At 42.4% G+C, this 14,773-nt stretch overlaps 1 protein-coding gene across 1 annotated transcript in view; it reads left to right on the top strand.

Annotated features, from left to right (window-relative positions):
- Nucleotides 1-14,566, top strand: part of FGR (FGR proto-oncogene, Src family tyrosine kinase) — a 132,875-nt gene extending 118,309 nt beyond the window's left edge. Inside the window, exons 11-13 of the mRNA XM_089686253.1 lie at nt 6,182-6,335; nt 10,203-10,334; nt 10,586-14,566. Coding sequence (XP_089542379.1) covers nt 6,182-6,335; nt 10,203-10,334; nt 10,586-10,794 — 495 coding nt within the window. The 3' untranslated portion in view covers nt 10,795-14,566. The remainder of the gene's footprint in view (nt 1-6,181; nt 6,336-10,202; nt 10,335-10,585) is intronic.
- Nucleotides 14,567-14,773: the final 207 nt, after the last annotated feature.

Here is a 14,773-nt window from a genome sequence, read left to right as displayed (position 1 = left end):
TTCCCCCCTCTTATAAGAGTCCCCCATAACATTAAAATTGCCTTATCATATCAGAGTACTCTCATCACATCAGAGTCCCCATTCACATCAGTAGCTTACTCTTCGCGTCAGAGTCCCCTCATCACATCTAACCCCACCTTCCACCCAGGGGTGGACTGACCATTCGAGCACTCGGGCACTGCCTGAGGGCCCAGGGTCAGTAGGGGGCCCCATGAAATGCCCCTAGTACCTTTTTTTTATAGACTTTTTTTGAGTGTGGGCAAGGACACAGGGGCCCCATGATCCCCTAATGCCCTGGGGCCCCATGAGTTGTCAGTCCACCCCTGCTTCCACCTACCTATCATATCAGAGCCCCAGATTGCATTAAAGTCCACCAATCACAGTTTTGTCTAACCACATCCGAATCCCCTTCCCTTCCCATCACATTCCCCCCCTATTCATCAAAAGCCTCCCTAGATATGAAAGGCCCTATCATATCAGTCCCTTCTTCCCATCAGAGCCCTACCTTGCTCCAGGAGCATGTCAGAGGATGGAAGATAGAGCAGGTCTGAATGGAGGTACAGTACCATCCTCCCCTGAATGCTGGGGCCAGCCCCTTATCCTGGCTCAACTTAATGCATTGCATTGGTGCAGGAAGGATACCACGCATCCGAGCTGCAGAGCTTCATTGGTTATTATGGTTTAGGTGGCCGGCAAGCACCATGGCAAGGCATAAAACAGATCCAAGACAAGCTGCATCTCATGTTTGCTTCACTTGGGGGATACCCAAAAAGTGTTGAGAAATGATGAGAAATATAATTGTCCTGATCACCAGTGTCACAGGAAATGAAAGTGAGGGTAAATCCAAAATTCTTAGTTTCCACCAAAATGGGAATAGAGGAGAAAACTTCAAATGGGGACACTTGTTCCTGTGACAACTGTCTAAACCCAGTCATAGATGGTTTGAATCTCAGCTGGTTCAACAGTGAGAGCAGCCAAGATTCATACCATCTATGGGCAGGCTGACTGTACTCAATTCGATTGTTGTATGACTTGGGTACAACCAGCCTGTTGAATTTTTCATGCGATTGTATATAGCTGCTAGCAATAATCACTTTGTTCTCCTGGCAGGAACAGCTCCCTGCCTACCCACCAAGAGAACACAATAGCTCCATGGAAGGGATTCCCCCATCAACACTGACTGTGTTCTTTCCTTCAACACGTGGTTGCAAGAAAGAAAAGCACATTGTCTATGACCCACCTATGGCCCTAAGAGGATAAGTTCCCTTGCATTGGAAAGATATCCTGTCACTGTTGATAGACACTGACACTGTTTATTAAGACACCGATGACAAGAAAGAAACGGGCAATGGTTTTATACCTGTCCAATTCTATTCTAAATGGAAAAAAAGAAAATTTAGCTTTTAGGTATACTTTAGACAGAGTTACATTTGCAATGCATTGGTTAACTTCTGTAATCCACAGGTCTCCTGTGCCTCTCCTGTATCAGCCTCAGTCCAGCCCTGGGTCTCCGCCAAAGCATTCAGTTAGATTCAGTCTCACAAAGCCAGTTACAAACATAAGCGGCTTTTGTAAAGGCCTGAGCAATGAAGTACTAGGACAATAAGTAAATCAATATATTTATCCAAACTTTTCCACAACTGATTAAAGCAATCCATGTGCAAACTTTATTGTTCTAATTATGCCAAATATATTGCTGGTTTTAACAGTGAGATTGTAAGTGTGCATGAGTTAGTGCTTGAAGACAAAACAGAGATCCTATTGGTGTTTAGTAATCCCAAACTCCTCTTTCATAGTACCTTGTCTACTTAAATAACAACTCCCCTTTTCTACTTTATATTTAAAAAAAATCAGTAATCCAAAAATAAAAATGCAGCTTTGGCTGCAATAGTCACTTTTTTTCTGCCGCCGTACCCTGCTGAATCATCGACCAGTGCTAGTCCTCCTCTGTGCTGAATGATGACCAAAACCATCCCACCCACTTCCTGTAAGTCCAGACCATCATCATAGTGGTTTGGGCCCACTGTACTCCTAAAATCCTAAAATCATCATTACATGAGCACTGCATTGTCCAGGATTAAGGACTGCTCACTGCCCTGCTGGAGGAGAACAGGATATACTCATGACTAATGTTGGGTATACACCCACAGTTTTTTTTTTTCACTCAACCTACTGGTTGAATGAAAAAAATCTACAGATCCGTACATCCACACAAACTATGTGGATGCAGAGATCTCCCTTGTGATGCTATTGTAAAAACCCCCTCCCTGTTGAGATACACGACACACAGACATTGCGCTGATCAAATGCTGGTTTTCCAGCAGGACTGTTAGGCAGAAGCTGAGACAGATTTCTGTTGAATAGTGAGGAATACACATGTACCAAAAGTCATCCAGTTCCTACTGAACCATCCAAATTTTGGAATGTGTGTATTCAGCTTTATGGGTCTGACCTGAAGACTGCAGGAAAAAAGGAACATATAACTGGATTTCTTTATAAACTGATAGTGGGGGTTAAAGTTGGGTTTTAATAAAGGATTAATATTAACCAACTTTCGAGAAATTCATTGTTATGGTTTACATATACCTCAGCTTCAGTAGAGAAAAGGCAGGTCACCATCTTGGCTTTGTTGTCTGGTAGGACTTTGGAAGTATGTGGATGGGATGGGTAGCTGTACAAATCCTTCCTCGGGTAAAAGAACTCCCAGATCTGTAAAGTTTAAATACAGATGTGGGAATTGTTTTACCCAAGCAAGGATTTGTATATCTATCCATCCCATCCATATACTTCCACAGCCCTTCCAGACACTACAACCCAGATGGTGACCTGCCTTTTTCTCTACTGCAGCTGAGGTATATGTAAACCTTAACAATGAGCTTCTCACATTTGCTCCCTTTTGGTCTCTTAAAAGTACCATTAAATGTATTTTTAATTTTGTTTTTAGAAGTGCAAAAAATACCCATTGATCCTGCCATTCTATGGGGGGTATAGCCAGTAACATACAGGAAGTGAAAAGGTAAAAATTATAGCCACCTGGAATTAGAAAAATACTAGAGAAGAGGGTAGCTACCAAAGGGCATTTATTAAAAGCTGACCAGTTCAGCTGGAAGTCATAAAAGAAAACAGGTTTTTACTCATAGAAAAAAGTTTTTTTCATCAGTATATAGTTATTTGATAATGCTGATTTGAATGGAATGTGTACTTTTATAAGTAATACTTTTGTTTTATATGTGCACTAAAAGTTTCAACTACATAGTGGACTTCAGTAACTGCTGCCCTGTTGTGTTTTTCAGCATGCTAGTAATTTGTGTTGCATTTTTGACCTGCAATACTGTCTACATTTGTAAAGGGTTCAGAAAGCTCAAAAGCTTACTATAATGGTTAAAAAATAATTATATCCGTGACCAGCATGTCACATGTCAGCATGTTATAGACACTTTCTAATACAGTTAGAACTATGCAGTATCAAAACTGCTTTTGTTCTGTTCCATAAATGATCTTTCTTACCATTTTAACAAGGCTAAAAGGTGTCACCGTGAGGGGTCGGGCTCACAGACCAGTAGCTATAGCAGTAGAGAGTCTTCCACCAACCAGCTGGATAAGTACACAAACGGGGCACACTGGTGGATGAACCAGGCTTACCCAAAGTGTGGGGTTTAAGCACTAACCAGTATTTACCAGAGCTCCTGATGGTGGAGGTGGGTTTTGCTGCGTATTAATACCAATTCGCAGTCCTTGGGATCAGCCCACCAGGAGGTGAGCAAGCCAGGGTCCAGTAGCAAAAATAACAGGTAGGGATCAAGCAGAAGCATAGTCAGTAAACAAGCCAAAAGTCGTTAAGAAGTGGTTTGAGGTTGGGATCAAGCGGAAGCCTAGTCAAGGAACAAGCCAAAAGTTTGTAATGAGTGGTAGTGGAGATAAGAACAGCTACAGGTACCCCAAGGAGCAGAATATCGGCTGGAGAGTGCACAAAAATCTGGCAAACAGGAAGTGCAAAGGTATGGCTTAAATAGGAAGTTCATGGGAGGAGCAAAGAGTTCAAGGTTTAACAGAAACAAAGTACACAACAATATTATCCAAGGGTTCAGACAAGACATTATCCAGCATTTCAAGTGGCTCAGCAGGGAGAGCTTCTGCCAGATGCAGAAGGGGTTGGGTGTTTAGATCCCGGTCTTGACAAAAGGTTCTGTCATGTGACAATGCATCTCTAAATCCACCTCTTCTCGAGTCCCCCGCCAGCACTTCAGGCCCCTCCATCCTGCCAAGTGCAGCCAGAGAAAGCAGCTTGCTATAGGGGCACCCAAGCAGACTCGCTTCCGAGCCACTGCTCTGAGCGTTCATTCACACACAAAGCTACGGCTCGGCCCCCTCTATCTCCTCACTGGCTCAGTGGCTGAGATTGATAGTAGTGGGAGCCATTGGCTCTTACAATGCATGAAGGTAAACAACTTTGAGTCTTTACGACCACTTTAAAGGACACTGTGCAGACACATAGTGTGCCTGTATTCCATAGTCTATTCAGCCTAAGGCAAGCTGCAGGCTGTTCTTGAACAGGGGGTGTGTTCAAAAGGCAGACTGTGATTGGCAGAGGGTGTGTGACAGAGGTAAGCTGGGATTTGGAGAGGGTGTACCCAATATAGTCATGCTGTGTGTCTGCACAGTGTCCTGTACCTCTGAAAGGCTAGCCAAAGAATGAACACTGACCATGCTAACACAGATCAGCTTCTGTGCTTTGTTTAGCCAGTATAGAACAAGGAAGAAGGGTGACTGACAGAATCAATCAGGTACTTCAGATAAGAGAAGTACATGAAAATGATAGACACTGTGATTTATTAAAATACACATATGTGAACATACACACAGAAGAAATACATATTTAAGATAACACACTTTAACCACTTCCAGACCGGACACTTTTACCCCCTTCCTGTCCAGGGCAATTTTCAGCTTTCAGCGCTATCACACTTTGAATGACAATTGCGCGGTCATGCAACACTGTACCCAAATGAATTTTTTACCATTTTTTTGAGACAGATAAAGCTTTATTTTGGTGGTATTTATTCACCGCTGGGATTTTTATTTTTTTTGCTATATAATTGAAAAAGTCCAAAAATTTTGAAAAAAAGTGTTTTTTTTATAAAATTTTGCAAATAAATAATATTTCATCATAAATCTTTGCCAAAATGTATTTCGTTATCTTTTTAGTAAAAAAAAAATCCAAATTAGATTATAACCAAAAATTAAAATTTTTAAACATTTTTTTTTTACATTTTTATATTATTATTTTTTTTTTTTATTTTTTTTTTTTACATACTGTCACCCTAGCAGTACAGTGTCACCATGGTGACACTATACTACTTGTGGGGGGTGATGAAGATTTTTTTAAATTTTTTTTTACACTGATTGCTTTTACACCCATATAGAATGTAAAAGCAATCATTTCTCTTTCTCTCTGTGTGCATTCTTGCACTCATTGAGAAGTACTGAGTGAGCTGTGATTGGTCACAGCTTGTCACATGGTACAAGGCTGTTGTGAATAGCCTTGTACCATGTGACCTCTGTGATCATTCACAGATTTATCACGTAGTAAGCAATGATGTCACAAGTGACATCTTGCTTTCTACTTTTCATGTGATCACTGATTGGCCAATCAGTGCCCTGATCATCAGTGCCGATCTCCTCTATGACAGCTGTCCGTTATCGGCAGTACTTTCCTCACCCTGTGACAGCATGAGGAAAGTGATACCGATAACCGGCAACTGTATTTACTTCGTGATCTGCTGTGTCATTGGGCACAGCTGATCATGTGGTAAAAGGTCTCTGTGATTGGCCTTTTACCATGTCACGTGATCAGCTGCATCCGTAGGACACAGCGATCATGCAGATCGCCGGGTGCGCGCCCATGGGGGTGTGGAGGAGGGTGCGTTCTGGGAGGACATCATATGACGCCCTCCCAGAACTGGGTAGCTGCGCTGTAGCCATCATTTGGCTATAGTGCAGTTACCAAGTGGTTAACCAAAAGCTGATCATGCCTGTCTTCTTCACTTGGTCTTTCATCATTAGGTTTTTTACTTTCAGAACTTCCTGGCACATGTGACCACTTAATTCTCATTTGCTAAGGACTTTTAATCCCACTATATCAACCCCATCAGCCTGATCAAATTGTTTCTGTTTTTTCTAGATATCTGCTGGCATGGCATATATTGAACGAATGAATTATATTCACCGTGACCTCAGAGCTGCCAATATTCTGGTTGGGGACAACTTGATCTGTAAAATTGCAGACTTTGGCCTTGCTCGTCTCATTGAAGACAATGAATACACAGCTCGACAGGGTAATGACATTTCATTTATTCTCCACCTCTGGGGCTCCATTTAAAGCTGATAACAGTGATGGCTTCTGGGTAAACTTAGAGTGTTTGTAGGGAGGATGACGGCAGATGAACAGCTCCAGCTCTGATGAGGAAATGTTAGTAGACAGATGTAAAACAAATTAAAGTGGTATTAAACTCAAAAGCAAACATTTATTATATTGTACCTTACCAATTTCTAAATGTGATGGCTTCATTAGTTTTCTTTTCTAGGCTTTCTCTCTTTTATTTTCATCTGGTGATCTGGTCAGTAAGTCTGCTGTTGATCAAAAGAACAAGCTCTCTTGCAGATGTATCAGTTACTGGCATGAAGCAAACCATTTGCCACTGGTGGTGGGGCTTACAATGATCAGTTTTATGTATTTATGTAAACCTTTATTCCAAAAGGAAAAAACTGTTGCTGTAACTGCTTATAAAGTGTTAGTTGAGTTTGGCTTCAATGTGTTAGTATATTTAAATCTGCTAGTACATCTAACATTCCCCTTCTCTCAGAATGACAATGCCGCTGTCTAGATGTGCCATCTGTGCTCATTCATCCAGAGTGGGGAACTCTAATACAGAAGGTATGCTGCTAGCCAAATCACCAGCTGAAAACAGAGGGGAAAAGCCTAAAACGTGAAGCTATGATTATTATGATTATATTCTACCTGGTGTATAGGCATAGGCACCCCATATGACTGGACAGTAAGATTAAATTTTACTACTTGTATGGCCTAATGTACATTTCCTATCACCATTACTGCCTAAAGCGAAGATCCAGTATCACTTGAAAAAAAAAGTCAGCTGCTACAAAAATTGTAGCTGGTAACTTTAAAAAAAAACAGACACTCACATCATGTCCCTCAATCCAGCGGTGTGTTCACAGGACCTGTTACGTGTCCCAGAACACTACAGGGAGGGAGGACAACTTCCGTTTCCAATCCCCTAGGCGATCAGGGCGGGAAGTGGGAGCAGTTACCTGTCAAAATTGGGTACCCGCTCCCCCCGCTCCCCAAAGGTGCCAATTTGGGGAGCGGGGGATCAGTCCTTAAAGTGGAACTTCCCCTTTTGGGTGGAGCTTTGCTTTAAGGCCCTTTCACACTTACACCTGCCATAGGGTTGAATATTGAGTTGGCCACCCTTTGCAGCTGCAACAGCTTCAACTCTTCTGGGAAGGCTGTCCACAAGGTTTAGGAGTGTGTCTATGGGAATGTTTGACCATTCTTCCAGAAGCCCATTTGTGAGGTCAGTCACTGATGTCGAATGAGAAGGCCTGGCTTGCAGTCTCTGCTCTAATGCATCCCAAAGGTGTTCTTTTGGGTTGAGGTCAGGTCTCTGTGCAGGCCAGTCAAGTTCCTCCACCCCAAACTTGCTCATCTATGTCTTTATGGATGGACCTTGCTTCGTGCACTGGTGCGCATTCATGTTGTTACAGGAAGGGGCCATCCCCAAACAGTTCCCACAAAGGAGCATGAAGTTGTCCAAAATGTCTTGGTATCCTGACACCTTAAGAGATCCCTTCACTGGAATTAAGGGGCAAAGCCCAACCCCTGAAAAACAACCCATAATTCCCCCTCCACCAAACTTTACACTTACCACAATGCAGTCAGGCAAGTACCATTCTCCTGGCAGCACCAAACCCAGACACGTCCATTGGATTTCCAGACAGAGAAGCGTGATTTGTCACTCCAGAGAACACATCTCCACTGCTCTAGAGTGCAGTGGTGGTGTGCTTTACACCACTGCATCTGACGCTTTGCATTGCATTTGGTGAAGTAAGTCTTGGATGTAACTGCTTGGCCAGGGAAACCCATTCCATGAAGCTCTCTATGCACTGTTATGCTAATCTGAAGGCCACACGAAGTTTGGAGGTCTTTAGCTATTGACTCTGCAGACAGTTGGCGACCTCTGCGCACTGTGTGCTTCAGCATGTGCTGACACCGCTCTGTCATTTTACGTGGCCTATCACTTCGTGGCTGAGTTGCTGTTGTTCCCAGTTATTTCTACTTTGTGAAAATACCACTAACAGTTGACTGTGGAATATTTAGTAGCAAGGAAATTTCACGGATGGACTTATTGCATAGGTGGCAACCTATCACGGTACCATGCTTGAATTCACTGAGCTCCTGAGAGTGACCCATTCTTTCACAAATATTTGTAGAAGCAGTCTGCATGCCTAGGTGCTTGATTTTATACAACTGTGGCTATGGAGGTGATTGGAACACCTGAATCCAATGATTTGGAGGGGTGTCCCAATACTTTTGGCAATATAGTGCATTTGACTATGTATTTTCAATTCCAGTGCTGCCCATTTACCAAGTAAGTTAATGGAATAGCCTGGAGGGAGTGGATATTGTGGTTTTTGGCACTGACAGGTTCCCTTGGCTTGTGGGACTGAGAATCCGCCCCCTTTTCTCCCTTTCTGTATCAGCTCATCCATATATTATAACTTCTTTTAGGGCTCGTTCACACTTGACTGTTTTACCAACGCTTGCCAAATGCCCCTATAGCGTTTGGCAAGCATTGGTCCGGCGTTTGAGGAGCGTTTTTTAACGCTCCGCAAACGCTCCGCAAACAGCGCATGTGGGGTTTAGCGGCGGTTGCTAGGTGTTTGCCGAGTGTTAAAAATGCCCCACAAACGCCTATAATGAAGTTTGAATGGTGTTACCGCTCCGCAAACGCCCCACAACCGCGTCGCAACCGGCCGGGCGTTTGCAGAGTGGCACCATAGACTAGAATAGGAGGCTTCAACGACTCCTGACTCGACCAGAGGCATCCGTTTTGCCGCGACGCTAACGCTCCCGTTAGAACAGCACCATGTGCTGCAATGTGCAGAATTGTCAGAGGCGTTTGAGAAGCGGTAAAAACACTTCCCAAACGCCTCTCTGCCATCTGCACACAACGCTAGTGTGAACGTAGCCTTAGCTTCACTGGGGGGTATTTACAAAACCTAGAGAGTGCAAAATCTGGTGCAGCTCTGCAAAGAAAGCAATCAGCTTCCAGGTTTTATTGCCAAAGCTTAATTGAACAAGTTGAAATTAGAAGCTGATTGGCTGCAATGCACAGCTGCACCAGATTCTGAGTGCTCCAGTTTTGGTAAATCTACCTCGCTGCCATACTTTTCTAAACTGCTATTCTACCATTCAGAGCCTTATACCACCTCAGGGTTGCTAAATCCCATAACGGATTGGAAGTCCAGTGGTAGTTAAGAAAGTGATATTGCTTATTGATTCTAGAAGGTCGACAGTGTGACAGTGATGTTGAGGTTATTATCAGAGAGCAAAGAAGGTTCCTGCATAAGGGAGAGAGCAGTTTATAAAGTTGCAGACTCCTACTCAGTGGACTATGAACCCCAAAACTAGACCACTTATGCTGGCAACAGTAGCCCCCTTATTTCTCTTACCTAAAATTTTGTTTTTAAATAACATTCCCTATCTTAAAATAGTATAAACATGTGCATGAGGCCCATTTGTACGTGCTTATGGCATGTATTAAACCAGCCATACTGAATGAGAGATGCACATATTTTATATAGATACAAAGAAAGAACTGAACAATAGGTTATGTACGATTTCTGTAAAAATGCACGCAACATGCTTGCAAAACACGCCTTTTATGATTGGGTACACCTATTAAATTCTAAGGATAATGCCACATATATATTTATACCCACTGCAGACTCCAGTTAGGGATAGGCTTCTGTGATTTTACATTTATGCAATAAAAATCGGCTTATCTTGATATGTTACATTAACAAAGGTAATGCCATGCCCTGTTTTGTTAATGTATGTATTGCAAGCTCCTTAACTGCTGATGAAACTGTATTTTTTTTTCCACTGTGCATCCAAACAGGTGCCAAATTTCCCATCAAATGGACAGCTCCAGAAGCTGCTATGTATGGCAGATTCACTATAAAATCTGATGTGTGGTCATTCGGAATCCTGGTGTCTGAGCTGGTGACGAAGGGAAGAATTCCGTATCCAGGTGCAAAAAAAAAAAAAAAAAATCTGCTAGGCAACAGGATCTGGGGAGCTTAGTGTAATGTAACAGATACACTGCTATACTTGGAAAACACACGAGTAGCAGATATGTGTATGTACAGATAGTATACAGTTTTACATCAGAATAAAGACACATTTAGATGTTTATAAAAACAATTCTCTCCCCAGATCTGCTGGTGTTTCTTTCTATTTCTTCCTCTGAGATAACTGTCACTTATTTTATCTCTACACTAGGAATGAATAATAGAGAAGTGCTCGATCATGTTGAAAGAGGGTACCGTATGCCCTGCCCTCCAGACTGCCCCCCATCTCTTTATGACCTTATGCTGCAGTGCTGGAAGAGTGACCCGGAGGAACGGCCAACATTTGAGTACTTGCAGTCCTTTCTGGAAGATTATTTTACAGCCACTGAGCCTCAGTATCAGCCAGGGGACAACATCTAAGACTGAGAAGGATTGTGGGATCTGCATTATCAATTAAAAATAAAAATCACCTTTTGGATCTTTGCTATATAAAACCCAGGGGACTTTCCTCTTGAGAGAGATGATGATTGTTATTATGTCTGCAAGTGCTAGATTTATACCTAAGGATCCTGTGGGCAAAGAAATTCTGACTCCCTAAGCTTCCCTCTTCCCTCTTTGTTTAGCTTCACTGTAAATTATGCCCCTCTTATTTTTCAACAAACATATATAGAAAAAATGTGTCAGAATATTAGTGGTTCCCCAGTGGTAGATGTAATATGCTGAAGGATCTAGTTTTATAGCTGACGACAGGGCATGCCAGTCTAGGGGTGCATGTACTTCACAAAAAACATAGAACATTCCAAGGATGAACTATATATATATTTATTACCCAATATGTGTACATAGGATGCTGTAGGAGCCTGTCCACAATTTAGGCACACTGTCTTCCATTCATATCCACACCTAAACCATGCAGAGTGTTTGCTAAGATTACTAATGGAGAGATTTACTAAACCTGGTGCACAAAGAATCTGTTACAGCTGTGCATACCAACCAATAGGCTTCCAGGTTTTATTGCCAAAGCTTAAAAGAACAAGTGAAGTTAGAAACTGATCGGTTACTATGCACAGGTTCACTAGATTCTGTGAGCACCAGTTTTAGTAAATCTCCTCCTAAGGTTTCAGTGGTACAGTTCTCCCACATGTATTTGTATATGGCATTTTTTTATTTGAAAAATTCTGCTTGCCTCAGATATCAGCAACTTCATATTCAATTGCATTGAAAGGTATTACTGCATGCAAAACATGTTTAGCAAATTTCACAGGTATTTTAATGCATGGGACTGCACATAAAATATAAGTACCTTGAAAAATGTATAAATATCATAATCTACAGTAGCTGCTAAAATGGCATGGAATTGTATATAAACATGCATACTACAACCACATTTTATTTTATGTACTTACCGGTATATAGCGCAGTCAATTATGCAGTGCTTTATATATAGTACTTATATATTGTACATTCACATCAGTCCCTAACCCTCAAGGGGTGTACAATCTAAGGTCCCTAACTTACATTCATACATACACATACCAGGGCTGATTTACCTACCAGAATGTCTTTGGAGTGTGGCAGGAAACTGGAGTACCTGGAGGAAGCCCAGGCAAGCACAGAGAGAACATGCAAACTCCAGGCGGGTGGTACCATGGTTGGGATTTGAACCAACGACCAGGGGCGGACTGACAACTCATGGGGCGCCTTGGCGATCTGAGCAGAAGTTCTTCCTGCCCCTCTTTCCCCCCCGTAGCTTTATGGGACACATCACAGGTCCCAGAAGACTGTGGGACCATTCACAAAGCGCAGTACGGCTCGTGCATGAGCAGTGGTAAACCAGTTTCCCCTAGTTAAGATGTCGGAACCAGGAACCCGAAAGTCAACTGAAGAATCGGCTCGGGCAACGACAGCGCTGGATCCCTGGACAGGTAAGTGTCCTTATATTATATACATTATTATACAATATTTGTAGCTGCTGGCTTTTAATTTTTTTTGGGGGGACTGCTGCTCCTCTTTAACTTGAAGAAACACCATTATGCATCAAGCACTGTGGGACAAGTTAGTTGTGAATTATATAATACTTACAGTTGGCAATCTACAGCTGCTGTTTGGCCCAGGCACACTTTCCCACCTAGTCTACGTTGCTGAGGCAGCCACCATTTTAGTAGATGTGCTAGTTATTACTGAGTAGTTCTTCCTGTCCTTAGACTGGGCCACTTGATGACACCCTCAATGTAATCAGAAGCAGGAGTGGGTAGGATAGCTGACAGCTGATGATGACACATTTCTGACAGGCACCTGTGAGTCTAGAAGAATGGAGGATGTCTGGGCACTGTCATACAGTATGTTCTTTTAGTGCTTTTAGTTAGAAATTAAATGCTAAAAGGTACATGATTTACTGATTGCATTGTCACATTAAAATGTGCTAAGGAATCCCTGTTAGACAGCTACATTTTAGTTACCCTATGCAGAATATTATAGAAGAGGCGACCTTATAGTTGGCAACCCTCTGGAAAAGCACTCTTCTGTTGTATCTCATAGTAAGTCCAGTTCTGGTAACTATTATTTTGTGTCCTTTCCAAAAGGGATAGCATTTAATATACTGTTACCAAGCAAGAGCTACGATTTAGAGATGGGTACAATTTCCAGAGCAGATATAACAGGATAAGTATAAAGTAACTATATTTCTAGTTTTATCTATGGATAGTGAAAACAAACACGATTATCTTAGGTTACTGTAAAAATTACATATATATAGCGCAAAGGGCAACCCTAATGCACAGAAATTAGTTTGTTTTACTTGTAGCTTATTTATTCTTGCCTTATTTGACCACCTCTGGTCTTCTGTAGGCAAATCTAGCAGCAGAATCAAGTCTGTGTTATTCATGATGGAACCTCTGGGCCTATGCCTAGGGTGATAAACTAAGGGGATGGTATAAAGCCTCCAATCTGATCGCTTTTTTTGTGTTTAACCTCCTCCAGTAGCTACATTCCACAATTATCTAATATGAAGTGTGAGCACAGGATGCTGAAGGAAGTCACAAATCTGAGTCTAGTTTAAAGCGGAGTTCCACTCAAAAGTGGAAGCTCCTCTTATTTGCCTCCTCCCCCTCCTCCACTGCCAAATTTGGCACCTTTTGGGGGGAAGTGGATATGTTTTTGACAGGTACCTGCACCCACTTCCGTCTCAGTTTGCTGCGGTGAAGTGACCCAGAAGTTCGGCCCCCTCCTCCCTCCCGCAGTCTCCAGGGAATTTTCACAGATCCCAGAAGACTGCCGGACCAATTAGGAAGCGCAGCGAGACTCACGCATGCGCAGAGGGCACCAGGCTGCAAAGCCACAAGCTGTCACAGCCTGGTGCCCACAGTAGAAAGAAGGGACTGCACAGGTGAGAACATCGCTGTACTCCGGGACAGGTAAGTATATGTTTATTAAAAGTCAGCAGCTACGGTTTTTGTAGCTGCTGACTTTTAATAAACACAAAAATGGCTGGAACTCCGCTTTAATAAAGACAAAACCCTCTTTCCTTTTTTTTGTTGACCAGGACAGTTAAAGTGTACCCATGGTCAAAATTAAAGGAGAAGTACAGCCAAAGCTTTTTTGGATATACTTCTGTGGGTCATAGGAATGCAGTTTGTTCTGCATTCCTGTTTTCAGCTGACAGTGGACTAAAGTACGCTGTCGGCTGACGTCATTCAGCCGATCCAGGCTGGGGAAAGAACCAAACTTCAATGTCAGGATCCACCACAGAGTCTGGAGCTGCACCTGGCTCAGACTCTCAGCGATCTGCTGAGAACCTGAGCAAGCAAGCCAGGGGAGGTGGCTGACCAGACAGTGGTGACTGGCAGTCCCACTCTCTGCTCACAGCGGAGAGGAGAACTCAGTGATCAGCGTTCATGTGATCGCTGAGTTCCCACTCTTAGAGCTGACGGGGAACAGATGCAGCATCAGACTGATACTGCATCCACCTAGGTAAGTATAAATAGGGAAAAAAAAGCCTTACTTCTCTTTTAAAAGTCATATTTTTATTTACACATGTGGATGTGGAAAGAGACAGGCAGAGCTCACAACATGAAAGGTGATTTTTCAAGTAAGCTTATTTTGTATTGTCAAAAAATGTTTTTATTGATATTACTATGCTGATTTTGTAATTATGAAAGTGTATGTTGTGACTATAAAACTCCTTTAAAAAGTAGCTTTCAGTGGCATATTGTTGTGTTAGTTTTTACCAAAATGATTACACCATATAAGGGTTGAAACTTGTACAAAAAGGAATCGTTCAAGTGTTCTAAGGGCAGAGCTGGAGAAGGACACCTTACATATAGTTAGTCTGGCTGAAAAAAGACAGAAGTCCATCCAGTTCAACCATAGAAAAAAAAATACCTATACCCACAGTTGATCC

This window comes from Staurois parvus, unplaced genomic scaffold (genome assembly GCF_062004578.1).
Source record: "Staurois parvus isolate SC_StPar_1 unplaced genomic scaffold, SC_StPar_1.0 ptg000394l, whole genome shotgun sequence".
In the NCBI taxonomy this organism is placed as follows: Eukaryota; Metazoa; Chordata; class Amphibia; order Anura; family Ranidae; genus Staurois; species Staurois parvus.
Note: the sequence above shows the minus strand (reverse complement) of the source record. Positions and strands in the feature narration are given on the sequence as shown.